The sequence below is a fragment of the Dama dama genome, chromosome 22 (genome assembly GCF_033118175.1).
Source record: "Dama dama isolate Ldn47 chromosome 22, ASM3311817v1, whole genome shotgun sequence".
NCBI classification, from domain to species: domain Eukaryota; kingdom Metazoa; phylum Chordata; class Mammalia; order Artiodactyla; family Cervidae; genus Dama; species Dama dama.
The window spans coordinates 15,889,931-15,910,000 of NC_083702.1; the positions used below are offsets into that span (position 1 = coordinate 15,889,931).

The 20,070-nt window shown below is 49.3% G+C and overlaps 1 protein-coding gene across 1 annotated transcript in view; it reads left to right on the plus strand.

The window, feature by feature from the left end:
- Positions 1-13,169: 13,169 nt before the first annotated feature.
- The window catches only part of CD9 (CD9 molecule), a 35,478-nt gene continuing 28,577 nt past the window's right edge, over positions 13,170-20,070 (plus strand). Inside the window, exon 1 of the mRNA XM_061124741.1 lies at positions 13,170-13,373. Within this exon, the coding sequence (XP_060980724.1) occupies positions 13,308-13,373 (66 nt within the window). The 5' untranslated portion in view covers positions 13,170-13,307. The remainder of the gene's footprint in view (positions 13,374-20,070) is intronic.

Here is a 20,070-nt window from a genome sequence, read left to right on the forward strand (position 1 = left end):
GAACGTGGAGGTGGATCATCACACACGACAGAGGAGCCGAGGAAACTCCCGGAGGTCAGAGACCTGGGCTCTGTTCCAACTCTGCTTCCAGCCACCTGCGCCATCCTGAAAAGCTCACCTGTAGATGCAGGCTCTTGAGTACGGGGGAGCAGGGAGTGAGCAATAATACACACTAGCTTGGACTTGCATAAAGTTTACATCAAAACCAGGGCTTCCCTGGTAGCTCAGAAGGTAAAGCATCTGCCTGTAATGCAGGAGACCCGGGTTTGATCCCTGGGTCGGGAAGATCCCCTGGAGAAGGAAATGGCAACCCACTCTAGTATTCTTGCCTGGAAAATCCCATGGATGGAGAAGCCTGGTAGGCTATAGTCCATGGGGTTGCAAAGAGTCAGATATGACTGAGCAACTTCACTTTCTTTCTTTCTTTCTTACATCAAAACCAAATGACAATGGCTGGGGTGGTGGGGGAGAAGGAGATAGTGGGAGGTATAGAGAAAGTAACATGAAAGCTTTCATTACCATATGTAAAATAGATAGCCAATGGGAATTTGCTGTATATGACTCAGGGAAATCAAACGGGCTGGATAACAGCCTAGAGGGAGGTGGGAGGGATGTTCAAGTGGAAGGGGACATGAGTAAACCTATGGCTGATTCCTGTTGTTTGGTAGAAACCAATGAGGTACTATAAAGCAGCTATCCTTCAATTAAAAATAAATAAATAAAAAACCAAATGAGAGTCAAATGAGATCCTGAGTATAGAAAGAACAGTGGAAATTCTCCCCATTTAATATTACAGCCAGATCCCCTAACCCACTCCTATCATCCTCCCCATGGTATCCCTGCTGCCAAGAGGGCTTGTAGCAGGATGAATAGGACTTCGACCGGAACTGGGAATGGGAAAGTTATTATTGTTGTTTTTTTTTTTTTGGCGGGGGGGGGAGTTATTGTAAATGAAGTAAATGACAGGGTCAAAGGTAGAAAGGCAGGATGGAGCCCAGTTCACTCACAGAATTAAAAGGAATGCAAAGTGTTAAATCCCTGTGGGCTCTTGGACTGGACTCTGGGAGAGAAAAAGAATGTTAGTGGAAAAATGGGTGAAATCTGAATAAAATATGCAGTTTAGTTACTAGTACTGTATCAATATTAACTTCTTAGTTTTGACAAATAAACCATGATTTTTTTTAAAAGATGTGAACATTACTACTTTCCTGATGGTTCAGTGCTTGGGACTCCACCTGCCAATGTAGGGTACACGGGTTGGATCCCTCATCCAGGAAGATCCCTCATGCTGCAAAGCAACTAAGCCCAAGTGCTATAACTACTGAGCCTGTGCTCTAGAGCCTGCAAGCAGCAACTACTGAAGCCTACACACCCTAGAGCCCGTGCTCCACAACAAGAGAAGCCACTGCAGTGAGAAGCCTGTGCACCTCAACTAGAGTGACCCCCGCTCCCTGCAACAAGAGAAAGCCCAAGGGCAGCAACGAAGGCCCAGGGCAGCCACAAATATATAAATAAATAAATTTTTAAAAGGATGTGAACATTAGGGGGAAGTTGTACTATCTTTGCAACTTTTCTGTAAACCTAAAATTATTCCAAAATAGAAGGGTTATTAAGAAAGAGAGACCTGGGAAAGGAAATGGCTACCCACTCCAGGATTCTTCCTGGGAAATTGCATGGACAGAGGAGCCTGGCAGGCTACAGAATATGCAGTCACAGACAGTCAGACACGACTGGGCAACTAACACTTCTGCCTTCACTTTTTCCTTCAATTCTAACTCATCAACATTAAGACACTGTTATCTGTCTAGGTCAGGTGACAGCTTCCCGCCTGAGGACATAGCTGTTGATGGCTAATGTGTGTTGTACAAGATCACTTGTGCAAATATGTATTTTCTCTGAAATTTTGTTTAAAAAATTTATTTACAATGCTATTTGAATGATTTCTTATAAATGCTGTGAATCTATGTTTGTTGTTTTTATATCTGTATATTAAAGTTAATTTGGAAAAAAAAAAGAGAGAGAGAGAAGGAAAAAGAACAAAAAGTATAATTGTACAAAAAGGCTAAAGCAGATAAGATGCCAGAAGAGGGAATGGGTGCTGGACATTGACAGAGACCAGGTTACGGTGAACTCTTGGGGGACACCATGAGGTCCAGATTCCATCTTTCAGCAAGCGACACTCCAAGGTGATGTCCCCTCTCATCTCCCTCTCCATGGGCCCCAGGGGGCCACAGCGTCTTCCGTTCAGGTTCATCTTACCTATATTTCCCCTGCCCACATGTGTCCGAACCCACACACAAAGAACCCAGGAGCCGCATTCAGTGAGCAGGTGTGGTACCAGTCGGAGTACAGGAGTGTTGGGTTGGGGGTGGCAAGGATTGGAGCTGACTTTGGGGGAGAACAGGGGTCGGGGAGGGGGACAAGGAGAAAGGAAGTCAGCCTCTTGTACAGAGAGGCCCTCAGAGATTACGAAGTCTGATCTTGATGTTTATTTTGAGACAAGTCTTTCAGTTTTCCATTGCTCCGGTGACAAAGTACTGCAGATATAGTGGCTTAAAATAGCACATATTGGGACTTCCCTGATGGCCTAGTGGCTAAGACTCCATGCTCCCTACACAGAGGGGCTCTGTTTCTATCCCTGGTCAGGGAACTAGATCCTACAAGCCACAGCTAAGAGTTTACATGACTCAAGTGAAAAAGATCCTGCATGCCACAATGAAGATCTTGTGTATGCAACTAAGACCCAGCATGGCCAAATAAACAAACATTTTTTTTTTAAATAGCACATGTCACTTTAAAACTCTGCAGGTCAGAAGCCTAAAACAAGTCAGTCAGGCTCTACTTTTTGCCTCTGGCAGCTCTAGAGGAGAATCTTCTTCCTTGCTGTTTCCAATTTCCATTGTTGCCTGCATTCCTTGGCTTGTGGCCCCATGTCCCTCCCATCTCAGCTTGCCTCCTTCTCTGGTTCTGACCTGCCTACCTCTTCTTCTAAGGACTCCTGGGAGTATACTGGGCCCACAAGCACACTCCAGGATAACCTCCTCACCTCAAGATCCTAACATAATCACATGTGCAAGATCCCTTCTGACGTGGAAGGTGGTGTCTTCACAGATTTTGGGGGTTAGCAGGTGGGGATATCTCAGTTCAGTTCAGTTCAGTCCCTCAGGCATGTCCAACTCTTTGGGACCTCATGGACTGCACCACGCCAGGCCTCCTGGTCCATCACCAACTCCCAGAGTTTACTCAAACTCACGTCCATTGAGTCAGTGATGCCATCCAACCATCTCATCCTCTGTCGTCCCCCTCTCCTCCTGCCCTCAGTCTTTCCCAGCATCAGGGTCTTTTCCAATGAGTCAGCTCTTCACATCAGGTGGCCAAACTATTGGAGTTTCAGCTTCAGCATCAGTCCTTCCAATGAACACCCAGGACTGATCTCCTTTAGGGTGCACTGGTTGGATCTCCTTGCAGTCCAAGGGACTCTCAAGAGTCTTCTCCAACACCACAGTTCGAAAGCATCAATTCTTCGGCACTCAGCTTTCTTTATAGTCCAACTCTCACATCCATACATGACCACTGGAAAAACCATAGCCTTGACTAGATGGACCTTTGTTGGCAAAGTAATTTGTCTGCTTTTTAATATGCTGTCTATGTTGGTCATAACTTTTCTTCCAAGATGTAAGTGTCTCTTAATTTCATGGCTGCAATCACCATCTGCAGTGATTTTGGAGACCAAAAAAATTAAGTCAGCCACTGTTTCCACTGTTTCCCCATCTATTTGCCATGAAGTGATGGGACCGGATGCCATGATCTTAGTTTTCTAAATGTTGAGCTTTAAGCCAACTTTTTCACTCTCCTCTTTCGCTTTCATCAAGAAGCCCTTTAGTTCTTCTTCACTTTCTGCCATGAGGGTGGTGTCATCTGTGTTTCTGAGGTTATTGGTATTTCTCCCGGCAATCTTGATTCCAGCTTGAACTTCATCTAGCCCAGCGTTTCTCATGATGTACTCTGCATAGAAGTTAAATAAGCAGGGTGACAATATACAGCCTTGACATACTCCTTTTCCTATTTGGAACCAGTTTGTCATTCCATGTCCAATTCTAACCATTGCTTCCTGACCTGCATACAGATTTCTCAAGAGGCAGGTCAGGTACTCTGGTATTCTCATCTCTTTCAGAATTTTCCACAGTTTGTTGTGATCCACACAGTCAAAGGCTTTGGCATAGTCAATAAAGCAGAAATAGATGTTTTTCTGCAACTCTCTTGCTTTTTTGATAATCCAGCGGATGTTGGCGATTTGATCTCTGGTTCCTCTGCCTTTTCTAAAACCAGCTTGAACATCTGAAATTTCATGGTTCACATATTGTTGAAGCCTGGCTTGGAGAATTTTGAGCATTACTTTGCTAGCATGTGAGATGAGGGCAGTTTTGTGGTAGATTGAGCATTCTTTGGCATTGCCTTTCTTTGGATTGGAATAAAAACTGACCTTTTCCAGTCCTGTGGCCACTGCTGAGTTTTCCAAATTTGCTGGCATATTGAGTGCAGCACTTTCACAACATCATCTTTTAGGATTTGAAATAGGGGATTTCTAGGACTAAGATCATGGCATCTGGTCATCACTTCATGGCAAATAGATGGGGAAACGGTGGAAACGGTGGCTGACTTTATTTTTCTGGGCTCCAAACTCACCACAGATGGTGATTGCAGCCATGAAATTAAAAGACACTTACTCCTTGGAAGAAAAGTTATGACCAACCTAGACAGCATATTGAAAAGCAGAGACATTACTTTGTCAACAAAGGTCCATCTAGTCAAGGCTATGGTTTTTCCAGTGGTCATGTATGGATGTGAGAGTTGGACTATAAAGAAAGCTGAGTGCCGAAGAATTGATGCTTTTGAACTGTGGTGTTGGAGAAGACTCTTGAGAGTCCCTTGGACTGCAAGGAGATCCATCCAGTGCACCCTAAAGGAGATCAGTCCTGGGTGTTCATTGGAAGGACTGATGCTGAAGCTGAAACTCCAATAGTTTGGCCACCTGATGTGAAGAGCTGACTCATTGGAAAAGACCCTGATGCTGGGAAAGATTGAGGGCAGGAGGAGATGGGGACGACAGAGGATGAGATGGTTGGATGGCATCACCGACTCAATGGACATGAGTTTGGGTGGACTCCGGGAGTTGGTGATGGACCAGGAAGCCTGGCCTGCTGCAATTCATGGAGTCGCAAGGAGTTGGACATGCCTGAGCGACTGACTGAACTGAACTGAGGGGAAGATTAGAGTAGAAATGGCCAACAGGCCCAGGAATATCATGATGAACTTAGGGAGAGGTCAACTCAAAAGAAAAATGGAGGGAGGAAAAGGGAGCAATGAGTGTCCAGGGAGGGAGGGGAGTAGAGAACACAGGACAGGAGCTGTGCCCCGAGGAAGACTCACCCCCTTGCAGCTTTTCCACCTGTTTGCAGAGGGTTCCTCTGGGCCATCGAGGAACTGGAGGCTTGTAGAACATAGGAATCAACCATGCAATTGTGTTTAAAGGAGTTCACCACCAAAGCATGGACACAGACTTGTGTGTGTGTGGCAGTCAGCCGTGTTAAACTCTTTTGTGGCTCATGGACTGTAACCCAAGAGGCTCCGCTATCCATGGGATTTTCCAGGCAAGAATGCTGTAGTGGGTTGCCATTTCCTACTCCAGGGCATCTTCCCAACTCAGGGATCCAATCCAGGTCTCCAGTGTCTCCTGCATTACAGGTGAATTCTTTACCACGGAGCCGCCAGAGAAGCCCAAGGAACAGCAAAGAAGTTTCTAGAAGGAAAAAGAGTGAACCAAGATGGTGCAGCACCTTGGGACAGTGAGTGGGAGGTGTCTAGAAGGAAGGGCTGGTCAGCAGGGTTACAGCAGGAGAAATGGCCACTGGTGTGGGGGCTCGGAGGCCTTAAAGGCCCTTGAGAGTGGGTCTTTCTGCCCCCTTCTGCATCGGGAGGTGAAAACACCCCACGCAGATGGGCGTGGCTGGTCTTCGTAGCCCCAGCCCTGTGTTCATGTCTTACCAGCAGGTGGGGCACAAGAGCCAACGTGGACCCTCAGCCCCAGGAGCAGGGTTTTCCAGAAACAGGATCCCCTGAGGGAGGGGAGGAAGTCTTCCCACTCCTTCACCCTTCACCGCAGAGCCTGGAAGACCTCGCTGCCTCCATGTGATCTCTGACTCAGGGGCTTACCCAGATTTTCCCCTTCCAGTTAAAGCAAACCATGTTTTTTCCATCGCTCCATTTCCCGGTTGCCTGTAGGACAAAACACTCATCACAAACACTCTCTGGAACAGGGATTCGTGGCACCGGGAATGGAGCTAAAGGCTAAACGTGCGTGCTCAGTAATATCGGACTCTGTTCCACACCGTGGACTGTAGCCTGCCAGGCTCCTCTGTCCATGGGATTCTCCAGGCAAAAATACTGGAGTGAGTAGCCATGCTCTCCTCCAGGGGATCTTTACCATCCAGGAATTGAACCCTTGAATGGGGGAGACCTGCTGTCTCCTAATTCAAAAAGTCATGATACAGCTACTATGTCTGAAGTGGATGGCTGGTGAGAGCCTACATATAGCACAGGGAGGAGAAAAAAGAAGATATAATCTGTTTGTAGGACATATATTAACTTAACCCTAAAAATGCATTTCAATATACTTTGTTGTTGTTCTTCTTCTTCAGTCACTAAGTTGTTCCATCTCTTTTCAATCCCATGGGCTGTAGTCCATCAGGCTCCTCTGTCCATGGATTTTCCAGGCAAGAATACTGGAGTGAATCCACTATGAGGATCCTAGGATCCTTATGAGGTACCTAGAACAGTCAAATGCATAGAGTCAGAAAGTACATTGGTAGATGCCAGGGGCTGGGGGTGGTGGGGATGGGGACTTAGCGTATCATGGGGACAGAGTTTCAGTTTTAGGAAGCTGAAAGATTTGGGAGATGGATGATAGTGAGAGCTGCACAACTGTTTGAATATACTCAGTGCCACTGAATGGTACAGTGAAATATGATTAAAATGGTGTGTTTTATATTATGTGACCTCTGGAAGAGGAAATGGCAACCCACTCCAGTATTCTCACCTGGAAAGTCCCATAGACAGAGGAGCCTGGCGGGTTATTGTCCATGGGGTTGCAAAAGAATTGAATGTAACTGAGTGACTGAGCATATATTATGTGACTTTCACCACAATTAAAAAAAAAAAAGACATTAAAAAAATGTTATTATGCAGGTGAGGAGCCTGAGGTGGTTCATTGGATATAATCCAAAGAGTTGGACCAAGAACAGAACTCGGATGGCCTCTTTCACATTCTAAGGACCCCCTTGATTATAAGTAATTTGATGTTTCACCATGGCCCCTCCCACGGTTTCTTGAGGGCAAATGATATCAGTAATAGTACAAATAATAACAGTAATAGTAACTGCCGCCAACATTTCCTGGGCACTCCTGTGGCAGGTAAATAAAACAGTCAGTGTTCAGAATCACCCTAAGAAGGAGTTTAGGTTAGAAACTAAATGTTTCCTGAGCTCCTCCCATCTGGGCTTGTGAACAAGGGAGCGAGAGCGGTTCAGGGGTTTGTTGTTTAGTGGTTAAGTCATGGCCTACTCGTTTGCAACTTCATGGACTGTAGCCTACCAGGTTCCTCTGCCCATGGGGTTCTCCAGGCAAGAGTACTGGAGTAGGTTGCCATTTCCTTCTCCAGGGCATCTTCCCAATGCAGGGATCAGACCCAAGTTTCCTGCATTGCAAGCAATTCTTGACTGCTGAGCCACCAGGGAAGTCCAGTACAGGGTGAGGGTTATATTAAAAAGATAAAATCTTTCCTCTCCTTAGACCTGTTCTCAAAAGACAGGTGGACTCTGGCTGAGCATATGAGCCCTTGTCTGCTTTCCTGCCTTCTCTCAAGGCTGCCCTACACGTGGCTGGACCAAACCGTCCTAAACCCCAGTGGGTGAGGGGCAGTGACAGAGGGAAAACTCCCATGAGTGGCTGCTCATGGCAACATGAAGGAAATTCTGTTTTCTCTGCTCCTCCTTCCCCTCCTCCTTCCTTCCCTGTCTCACCCACTGTGGTGATTCCCCAGCAGCGACCTGTGGTTTCCTGCCCTGTGCCTTTGCACGTGGTTCCCTCTACCTGGAATTCCTCCCCCGCCACCCCGCCACCCCTGTCCCCCCACCACCCCCTTGTCTACTGGCCCGCCTTCCAAAGTTGGCTGCCGTGTCCCCCACAGAGGTGGGAAGCCTCTTCCTTCCCAGGCAGACCTGCGGGCACACCCCAGGCCCCTGTGAGTTCCTAGGCCAAATCTCCCCTCTACAAGCACAAGTTCGTGCGTCTGGCACACAGGGAGGCCAAATAAACTGAAACGTCAGAGTCTGGAGCAGAGAAAGATTTATTGTAAGGCCATGCAAGGAGGCGGGTACCATGTGCCCTAAAAAAACCCAGGCTCTCCAAAGGGTTTCAGTAAAGCATTTTTAAAAACCAGGTGAGGGAGGTGGGAGGGGTCACAGGGTCTGTGAGCAGCTTGTACACAATTCTCTGATGGGCTGTTGGTGAGGCAGCAGATGGTGTCACAGGGGTGAACGTTATCAGTTCTTAGGCTTCAGGAGGCCTGGGGCTGTGTGATCTTGGTCATCTGGTAGTTAACATCTTCCTTTTGATGAGGAGTTTTCACATCTCTGAAACAACTCAGAAAATGTGCTTCAGATACTGTCATGTAGGTACCTTAGAGGGCTTCCCAGTTGGCTCACTGGTAAAGAATCCGCTGGCCAAGCAGGAGATGCAGGTTCTATCCCTTGGTCAGGAAGATCCCCTGGAGAAGGAAATGGCAACCCACTCCAGGATTCTTGGCTGGAGAGTTCCATGGACAGAGGAGCCTGGCGGGCTACCATCCACGAGGTCACAAAGAGTCAGACGTGATTTACTAACTGAACAGCAACAACAGGGTATTTCAGAGAGGAGCTAAAGCAGAGGATGTGGGGAAGGCCTGTCCTGGGGAAGACCCCATAGGGTCCTGCTCAGTTACACCCCGAACAAAGACTCCTGGGGCTTAGTCTGGCCTGCCCTGGGATTCTTCCAGGTGAGACAGAGGGCGTTGTCCTCTCAGCACCCACTGTGTCCAGGACACAGAGCAGGCCCCGAGAAACACCAGAAGAAGTGAATGAGCTGCCCTGACTCTGACCTCCCCCAGCCGCCCCCTCACACACTCATCCCCTCTCCCCATTTGCCACCTTCTCTCCAGCCTCCACTCTGCTGTCCCACCTCAGTGCCCCCCTGGGTCTCTGACCTGAACCCACATCTTCCTGATGTACCTCTGAGGGTCCCCAGATCACCTCCGTCTCCAGCTGCCTCACTCCCCGACTGCAGTTGTGCCCACCTTTCAGTGTTAGTCACTCAGTTGTGTCTGACTCTTTGCGACCCCTTGGATTGCAGCCTGTCAGGCTCTTCTGTCCATGCAATGCTCCAGGCAAGAATACTGGAGTGGGTTGCCATTCCCTTCTCCAGGGAATCTTCCTGACCCAGGGATCGAGCCTGGATCTCCTGCTTTGCAGACAGATTCTTTACCATCTGAGCCACAGTCTAAGCCCCCAGTGCTCTGAGCCAAGGTCTGGAGACACAGACAATGGTCCTTATAGTCAAGGAGCCTTCTGCCTGCCCCTCCTGCTCCCCCACCACCCAACTACCCAAACACAGGTTCCCCTCACTTAAATCCACCAGTGATTCCCTCACCCCCGAGGGCAGAGTCCAGTGCCAGGAGGCACCTCTAGCTAGATGCCTGCCTCACTTCTCCACACACCTCCCCGCTACTGTGAGCTCCAGCCCAGACTCCAGACAGCCCCTGCCCAACTTTGCCCAATTCTCCCTTGATTACAACCACTTTTCAAGGCACTCTGCAGCCTGCTTCCCTATTTGGGTCAAAAATCTGCTTTGAGCTCCCCTGGCCTTCAGGCCTCACTCCTTGAGGTCATGTAACAGGCTCAGTCCCCTCCTGCTCTAAGAATATACCCTCATGTGCCTGGATACTGAAACCACATTTGGCCTGAATGAGCAAATTGATAAGACAAGTGTAACAGTGATAATAAACAGAGCAAAACATAATTTCAAAGTGGTAATACAAGCTGTTTCGGGTGGGTGTTATTTTGAGTTATGTTCTTTTTACCTATTGGTATTTTCTGATGTTTTGGTAACCAAAGAAGTTTTGCTTTTGTCATTTAAAAAAAAAAGGAAACTTTATTTTGGAAAACAAAAATGTGAAAGGGTTTTGAGTTTTTAAAAGTAGGGGGAATCTCCTTATCCTTTGGTGAGAACCAGAAAAGGAATGTTTAAGGAGGCATGGAAGTTTTACAAGTGAAGAGAGGAAGGTTAGCCAGCCAGAGGGAACATACCACATGCCACATGCAGGGCTGGGGTGCTGTGGAGGGCAAAATAAAGAATTTTGACTTAAGTCATTGAATGTAGGAGAGCTGCGGAAAGTATTTTTTTCTTCTAGTTTCTTTGAGATGTCAACTACAAACCGGCACTTGCCAAGAGCATTGCAAACGACTGAACAGCAAGGGCATTTGCCATCTGCCTCTGCGGAGACTGAACCCCGCGCTGCTGCAGCTACTGACCTTAAACACCCCGAGGGGGTTCGGGGTGGAGAGCGAGGCACTCTGTGCTCCAGGGAACCTGGTGGAACTGGTTTTTAGATAGTTGGATATTTTCAGGAACAAATTTTATGATTCCAATCCTTGCCATCTTCTTATATCTAGAAAAGCACTAAATCCCTTCATGATGACATCAGATCCTCATGACGAGCAGAAAACCTTTTGTAAAATGAGTGCTTGATGGTATCGAACTCCCCCTTCACCAAAATCTCATATATTGACCTTCCTCTCACTGCCCCTTTGGAGCAGTCTCTCGGAGCTATCTGCGGTGGTGCCTCCTGGGCTACTGTCCTCATTTTGCCCCAAATAAAATTTAACTCGCAACTCTCACACTGTGCATCTTTTTTTAGTCGACAGAGATATAATTGATGTACAGCACTGTATATGTTTAAGGTGTATGACATAATGATTTGACTCATATACATCATGAAATGATTACCGCAATAGGTTTAATGACTATCCTTGTCTCATATATATACATGAAAGCAATGGGTTTAGTGAATGTCCATGTCTCATATACATACATGAAAGAAACAGAAAAATATTTACATGTTTTTCGTTGTCCTGAGAACTCTTAGGATTTGTTTTCTTAACCGTTTTCCTTATAACTTACAGCACTGTTGATAATATTTACCATGTAAGTTGTACATTAAATCGCTAGTACTTATTTATCTTATAACTGGAAGTTTGTATCTTTTGATCACCTTCATCCAATTTCCCTTCTCCTACCTCCCCACCTCCACCTCTGGTAACCACAAATCTAATCTCTATCTCTGAGCTTGTTTGCTTGTTTTTGAAGTATAATTGACCTACAACATTGTGTTAGTCCCTGATACATACATAACATAGTGATTTGATATTTCTATACATTTCAAAATGATCACCACAATAAGTCTAGTTATTATCTGTCACTGTCCAAAGATATCACATAATTATTGACTATATTCCCCACACTGTACATTTCATACCCGTGACTCATTTATTTTGTAACTGAAAGCTGTACCTCACCTATCTCCCTCACCTATTTTTCTCCTCCCCCTACCCACCTCCACTTGGCAACCAACTGTTTGTATCTCTGTATGTATATCTCTGTTTCTGTTTAGTTACATTTGTTTTGTTTTTTTAGATTCCATTTGTCTTTCTCTCTCTGATTTATTTCACTTAGCAAAATACCCTCTAGGTTCATCTATGGAGTTGCAAGTTTTCCTTCTTTTTATGGGTGATATTTCATCATTTATATATATTTTTTTCTTTATCCATTCATCTATTGATGGACATTTCTGTTGTTTCCATATCTTGGCTACTAGAAATAATGTTACAATGAACATAGGGGTGCAAATATATTTCCAAGTAGTGTTTTCCTTTTCTTTGGACAAATACCCAGGAGTGGAATTGCTACGTAGCTCTATTTTCAATTTTTTAAAGAACCTCCATACTGCTTTCCATAGTGGTTGTATCATTTTCCCCCTCAACAGTTCAGGCGGCTTCCCCGGTGGCTCAGATGGTAAAGAATCTGCCTGCAATGAGAGAGACCTGGGTTCAATCCCTGGGTTGGGAAGATCCCCTGGAGGAGAGCATGGCAGCCCATGCCAGCATTCTTGCCTGGAGAATCCCATGGACAGAGGCGCCTGGTGGGCGGCAGTCCATGGGGTCGCAAAGAGTTGGACACGACTGAGCGACTACGCACGGCACAACAGTCTTGGAGGCTTCCCTTTTCTCCACATCCTAGCCAACATTTGTCATTTGCTGGACATTTTGGAGCAGAGGAGAAACACCCTAAGAACTCTGGCACAGGAGCTCAAAGATGTGGCAGTGGGAAGTGTCAAGGGCAAGAAGGAGGGTGATGAGAAGAGGCAGGAACAGAAGCTAGGCTACAGCCCTTCTCTTCTCTGGGGCATCTGAACCACAAATCCAGGAAGCAATCCCACATTGCCCAGCTCTCAGACTTATTACTATTCAATGATGGTATTTCAGGATTACTTCCATAAGCCCCTACCGATCCTCCCATCCGGAAGGCAAGCCTCCGTGTGCCGAGTGAAGCGTGTGCTTCAGAGTGGAAGTGTGCAAGGAGCCGCCCAGGGAGACAGAAATCGGGCAGCTTCTCTTCAAATCGGGCCCCAAGCAAGAAGAGCCCTCATTCTGCGGGCCACCTTGGGTAAGGGGCCTCTGCCCTCACCACCCACCGGGGAAGTTCTCCCCAGAGGAGAGGGCTAGGGAGGGGCAGAATCCAGGAGAGAACCGAAAGGGCGAGGCCTTCACATAATTCCGGGATGAAATCGGCCAGGGATGACGGCCTGGAAAGACCCCAGGACGGTTGAGAGGAAAGGGAAGGCAAGGCGGGAAGTCAGGTCCGGCCGACTAGGTGGGGAGCACCAGCCAGACGTGGGACCGGCGGCGGACCCACGGACCTAGGCGGGGCGGGGCAGGTGGGCCAGGGGCGGGGCCTGCCGGGCGGGCGGGGGCGGGGGCGGGGCCCGGCACATGCGCAACGCGGCGGCGCGCGCCCGAGGAGTGGCACTTTTTAAAAGTGCAGCCCGGAGGCCAGCCCGCAGCCGCGCGCACCTCGGTCCCACAGCCCGGTCCCGCCCGTCCCGGCCTCACGCGGCCCCGTTTCACATCAGTCCAACCCAGGCCACTCTAGCTCGCATCATGCCGGTCAAAGGAGGCACCAAGTGCATCAAATACCTGCTCTTCGGATTTAACTTCATCTTCTGGGTGAGTGAGTGCGACCGCCGCGCGCGCCTCTCGGGGGCCACCTGTCCGCCCCGTGCATTCCGTCCGCGATCGGGGTTGCGGGCAGCCGCACCGCCTGCGCGGGGAAGACTCCTGGCGGGGAGGAGAGGGCGCTGCGGCCGCCAGCTAACTCCTCGGCCCGAGCCGAGACGGGCGGGGCGGGCGGGTTGGTCCGGGGCGCGTCCGAAGCGAGGCGGGCGGCCGACGCGCGGCCCTGATGAGTTGCGGGTGGGGTTGGTGTCTGCTCCCACCCCGAGTCCCTCCGAGTGCAGGAGGAAGAATCAGAGCACCCCTCTGCTAGGGACTCAAGGCCCTGGTCGTGAGGGGCTGTGGCGGACTGTGCGGCTTGTGACTCGGGCGGGGTCCCCCGAGTGTCCGGGGCCGCGAGGAGGGGAAGGATGCGGACGCGAAAAGGGACTTATGTCCCGCCGGGGGCGCTCAGCCAAGAGCTGTTGGCACGTTTGCGCGAGAGGGGAAGGGACGCGCCGACCGCGGGTGTTGGCGTCCCGGGACCCCACCCGTAAATGAAAGTCGGGGTCCCTCCTGCACCCCCGAGCTCTCAGACTGATTCTGAGCCGGCGTGAGAAAGTCCGAGCTCCCTCGAAACAACCTGAAAGACCAGCTTGTCTTGATTTTCTTTTTCCCCCAAGGGCGATAAGTATCTGGACTTGAGAGAACTCCGGGACAGTTGGGGAGAGTTGGGGCCGATGCTTATCGGCGCCCGTGTGGGATGAGTCCCGTGTTTCTCCATTTCCGGGAGGGATCAGGTGGCCGCCCCACCTCCTCCCCCGCCAGCCCACCCAGAAGCCGGGTGGGGCCCCCGGGAGTTGACTGTCACCTGGGGAGGACGCAGACCTGGGGGTTCCAGGACTCCCGCTGCCGGTCACGGGCAGCCTCTCAGCCTACGGCAACCTGAGGCGGGCAGCAGGGAAGGGGAGATTTCCCTCCGAGCCCTCCCTAGGGGGATTAAGGGGCCACCCAGAGAAAGAGGCAAAGAGTAGGGGACTTGGTGTCCTGGTTCCAGGGCCACATCCCCCGCTCACCGGTGGATGATTTTTGCCCCTTTGCCATCAGGAAGGTATTTGGAAAGGCAGGCCCTGTGCCGCTCTCCAGAGGGAGATGGCTGTAGAAGCAGGGACATGCCACAGGAGGCTTGTAGCAAAACTGTACTTATTCACCGGGATCTGTTTCCCCATGAGCCCCAGGGAAAAGTCTCCTAAGATTTACTCCTCTCCCTGGAGCTGACTGGGTATGAGACGGACCTGCCCTTGCACAATTCATCACACCAAACACCTGCCCTAGTGAAGGTGGAGCATAGATGTGCCCTGCCCAGCCCAGGGCCTCCTCTAGGTAGACCCTCCTGCGCTGGGCACCCCTTCCTCCTGCTGTTCCCACCAGTCCCAGCAGCCAGCCAGCTAGCTGCCAGCCTCGCTTCCTCCTCACCCCAACGGAGGCACCAGAAAAGAATGTGGAAGGCCGGCTAGCCCCGCCTTGCCCCACCCTAGTCCTTTAAGGAGTTTTCCTCTAGCCCCTCCCTAGCACCTTCTCTCCCCTGCTAGTCCCCTGGTGACTCCTTGGCTTCCCAGGTGGCGCTAGTGGTAAAGAACCCACCTGCCAGTCCAGGAGATGCAAGAGATGGGTTTGATCCCTGGGTCGGGAAAATCCCCTGGAGGAGGAGGGCATGGCAAGCCACTCCAGTATTCTTCCTTGGAGAATGCCATGGACAGAGGAGCCTGGCAGAGCCACCCATGTCCAGAGCTGCCCTCACCTGGGCTCACTGCTGCTGATGGGCAGTGTCACCTGAAACAGAGATGACTCACTCTGGGAACTGTTGGGTGTAGAATTAGGAATGACTTTCGGGGTCATCCTGTCCCACTTCTTCACAGTAAAGAAGTGGGAACCGGAACTGGGCTGATTGATCAGCATCATGGGAACCAAGCCAATACCTCGGCTCCTAGATCCTTTAGGTCCTGTCCTCTTCTGTCTCCATCGCAAAATCAACAAGGGGACCTGGTAACAGGTGGCGTGGGGGGTAAGCAGTAGCTACATGAATCTGAATCAGTTATTGTTAAGTTGTGGTCGTTGTTGTTGTTTCGTCACTAAGTTGTGTCCAGCTCTTTTCTGACCCCATGGACTGTAGTCCACCAGGCTCCTCTGTCCGTGGGATTTCCCTGACAAGAATACTGGAGTGGATTGCCATTTCCTTCTCCAGGGGATCCTCCTAACCCAGTGATCAAACCCACATCTCCTGCATTAGCAGGAGGATTCTTTACCACTGAGCCACCAGGGAAGCCCGTTGTTCGGTACTCCTGTATATGAAGCCCTCATCTCCTAGGAGGTGATGGAGTAAAGGAACACTGTGATCCCTTGTGCAGCACAGTACAGCCTGCAAAGTCCTTTTCCAAGTTCCCCAATACAGTCAGAGCAGAAAACATAATCCCCGTTTTTACCAATGACCAGGAAACCAGTCCCCAGAGAGGTTCCGTAACTTAGCCAGGGTCAGGTGGCTGGAGAGTGTCAGGGGTAAATTTGTAAACAGGTCTGGTGGGCTGCAGTGTACCCAATGCGCTTTATGTCACTGCTAGCCACCATACCCAGCTGGATGAGAATGACAGGAGGGTGGCAACAAGCCCTCAAAAAATGATTTTTAAGGGAAGCTGTGACCTGAGGGAACTGTTTGCTTGGATCATTATGATGTCATCACTTCCCTTTCTCTCTTGAGACCCAGAATTTATAAATTCAGTGTTTGGGACCTGATATGGGCCTCGAAGAGCAGGAGTTGGGAGGGTAGGAGTCACCTATACCTCATGGACGGGGTTGCTGAGAGGAGTGGTCCAGCAGGGATCCAGAGAGGAGAGGCCCACCTCAGTGGCAGGGGCAGTCAAGGAGGGAGGGTGTACCTCTTCCCTGGCCCCCATTCTCATTCCTGAGGGACCCCTCAGTGACAGCAGAGCCTGCACCACCTGCCCCCCCACCTCCAAGTAAGACCCCCGGTGCCTGCAGCCAAGTCAGCAGTCAGTCTGTACTTCCAGTGGCCCCAGGACTCTTAACTTCCCAGTTCCATTTCAGTTGTTTCTGGGTTTCCTTTGACCTGCTTGCCCAACCACCCTCCAGAAAAGGTTGAGAGGGGAAACCTGTTATGATGCCAGAGTGGCAACCTCCGCTGTTTAGTGGGGAACCAGAGCTGGGCCAGGCCAGGTGTTCCCATTCTACCCTCACCTCCCTCTGCCCCTTTGCTCATTGTGTCCCCCCACCTCATCCCTGTCCCCTCCCTCACTGATGGGAAGAGCAGGGAATTTCTCTTTCCCAAGAAACGGTATCTCCTGGGCCTAACTCTGGCTTCATGGAAACCAGAGTTCAGGGACCTGGGTATTAGTCAGCTCTGCCCTCAGCCCACTTTGAGCATGTCACTTTTGTTTTTGTGTGTGTGTTTTATTTAGCTGCGCCAGCTCTTAGTTGTGGCATGTAGAATCTAGTTCCTTGACCAGGGCTCAAACCCATGCCCCCTGCATTGTGTGAGCACAGTCTTAACCACTGGACCACTAGCAAAGGTCACTTTTTTTTCTTCTTAATATATACATTTTATTGAAATATAGTTGACTTACAGTGTTTCAGGCACACAGCAAGATGATTCAGTTATATACATACACATTTATTATTTTTGAAGTTATTTTCCATTATAGGTTATTAGAAGATAGTGACTTATAGTTCCCTGTGCTATACAGTAACCAAGCAGGTCACTTTTGAACTCCATAGCTCAGCTTCTTCATCTGTAAGACCAGTGAGTCAGAGCAAATGGTCCCAAAAGTTCAGCCTAAGAAACCAGCCCCATCTCCGTGACCTTACAGCAAAGGACTTTCCCACACAACCCAAAATAGGAGTCCGGAAATGGAAGTGTACAGTGGGTACCCAGGCTTGGCTCAGAGAGTGGCTTCATTTGACCTTTATTTCTGGGACCTGAGTATTGCCTCTCCTGTTAACCCTAGAGTTGCCTCCACTCCCCCTGGGTGAAGTCTCCCCCTGGGTGAGCCTTTCATGGCAGTGCTGCCCAATGGTTAGAGCACCAGCAGCTCTGGGTTCGATTTCCCCATCATCACGTGGAGCTGGTGCCTGCCAGCACGTGCTCATGATGCACTTGGCCCAGGAGCTTAGTCCTAGGTGCTGACTAAGCTTCCAACTGTAGCTCTTATCCCTGTGGGGAAAGGAGGTAGGGAGGGTGGGAGCCACCGCCTGAGAAGTGTGGCAGTTGAAACCAGAGAGATAGCCAGGTGCACACCCCTCGTCCACACACGTCCGGGCTTCTCCTCCTCCTCCTCCTGCGTCACTGCCAGCCTCGTTCCTCCACCCACCTCTGCAATCCCCACTTCAGGACACTGACTCCATTTCATGGGTGGCCCCACCTCTGGAAATAAAACTGCAGAGGCGCCGGTATTCGGGGTCTGGGTGGGGGATGGACCAGCAGGGGTGGCGCTGACTGGTGCCCCTCCGACCTAACCTGCGTCTTCCCCGCAGAGGATGTTTGCCTTCTGTGCGGGGCTCGGCAGGCCGCTGGGCTCTTGCATGAAATGGCTTCCACCCTTTGGCACCCAGACAGCCGGAGCCCGGCAAGAGCCGGCTGTGTTTGCACAGAGCCTGGCAGGTTAGGGGAGAGGGGAGGGGAGGCCAGGTGTCTGCCTCTGCTCCGGAAAATAGAACTTCTCCCTGCCTGGCTCCTGATGGCTTTTACCCCCTCCACTTTGCCCTCCAGTGGTTGTCAACAACAGGTCTGACTCCTGATGGGGGGCCTGGGGACGGGGGACGGGATTCCTACACAGGCGCACACACTCAACTCTTTCTTTTCAAAGTGGCCCACAGCACCATTCCACACCTTCCTCTTCGTGCTCAAATGAAACCACTGCTGGTTCAGAACCATTTCGATAGACAGCCCTTCGGAGGGCTGTCCTCACCGGAATGCTTACTCTGCTAAATGAAGCCTTCTGCGGTTTTAGACCTCACCCATCAGAGTTCTCACGCTTTTCCTTTCTGTGTCCGAGGCGAATCTTCCCTCTTACACTCAGAACTGTGTGTCCGTGTTTGATGTGTCTGTTTTCCTGTTCAATTCCATTTTGCAAGGAGGCCTGCCCTTTGGGATCCATTGCACAGTCTGGAGCTTAATACCCCTGGGACTTAACACAAGCACCTTTTCTACTGAAGAACACAGCCTTGACTGGCTTTCTTGGGTACCTCTGGCTGTGAGGTTAGGGACCTGAAGTCACAGGTCACCATGGCTTCTGTGGTCCTGTAGCCTCCTTGGTGGATAGTCTGGGCAGAGGAGCTTGGAGAAGTTTCTGGAAGCTGCATATATATAGTTTATATATAGTGTTCCTGCCGCCCCCAGAGTAGGATCAGGGGAACCGCTGCAGGTCTTTTCAACCAAAGTCTTGCAGAAACCATCATTCCCTCTAACCTACAGAAGAGCACTGACTTCATGGTTCAGGAACTTGAAAATCTGGGGAAGAGACTGTCGAACCCGGGTTCACCCAGAGATCATCATTTGCAACTAAGGGAATTCAGGAGATCAAAAGCGCTAAACAATACATTTTTTTTTTAATTTATGTTTTCCAAGTCTTAACTGCAGATACTTGCCTGCTTCGTTCTGTGGAAAAAGTAACACTGGTCCAGGGACATGTTCGTTTTCCGTCAGACGATGGCAGGCAGCTGTGGAAAGCAACATCCTGTGTCCAGATGAGATAATTTTATTTTAATTACATCCATCCAGTAATTCTTCCCCGCCACCAAAAAAACACTGACTTCTGGATAGTTTTTAAATACTGCATGCTGTCATCCTTGATTGGCAGGTCTGAATTTGGGGGGGCGGGGAATCCCATGAAATCAGTAGGACTTGCCTCCAAAATCATAGTGATTTGACATTTGTATACCCTGAAAAATGAAGGTACCATCTGTCACCAAAATCACAGCATTTGTTTTTCTTGAATATATATATACCACATCTTTTTATCCATTTACATTTAGGCTGTTTCCATACCTTGGCTGTTACAGTGCCGCAATGAACATCAGGGTGCACGTGTCTTTTTCTTGAAATGAGAGCGACTTTCAAATTTGCAAAACAGTATCACTGACTACAGTTGCCATGCTATATATCACATCCCCATGACTTATTTATTTTATAACTGAAGATTTTGTACCTCTGGATCCCCTTCACCCATTTCGCGCCCCATCCCCCAGCCTTCTTCCCCTCTGGCAGCCACCCATCTGTTCTCTGTGTCTGTGGGTTTGGTTTGTTCATTTGTGTTGTTTTTCAGATTTCACCTAACATAATACTTTCCAGTTCCATCCGTGTTGTCACAAATGGCACAGTTTCTGTCTTTTCTTTATGGCTGAATAATATTCTGTTGTGTATATGTATGTGTGTGTGTGTATATATATATATATATACACATATATACATGTAAGTATGTATATATATACATACACACCACATCTTCTTTATCCATTTACATTTACATTGTTACCATATCTTGGCAATAGCTGTTTACAATAGGAAATACTATTTACAATAGTAACTAGTGCTGCAGTGAACATCGGGGTGCATGTAACTTTTCAAATTAGTGTTTTTATGTTCCTCGGATACGTAACTGCAAGTGAAATTGCTGGATCACTTCCATTTTTAATCTTCTGA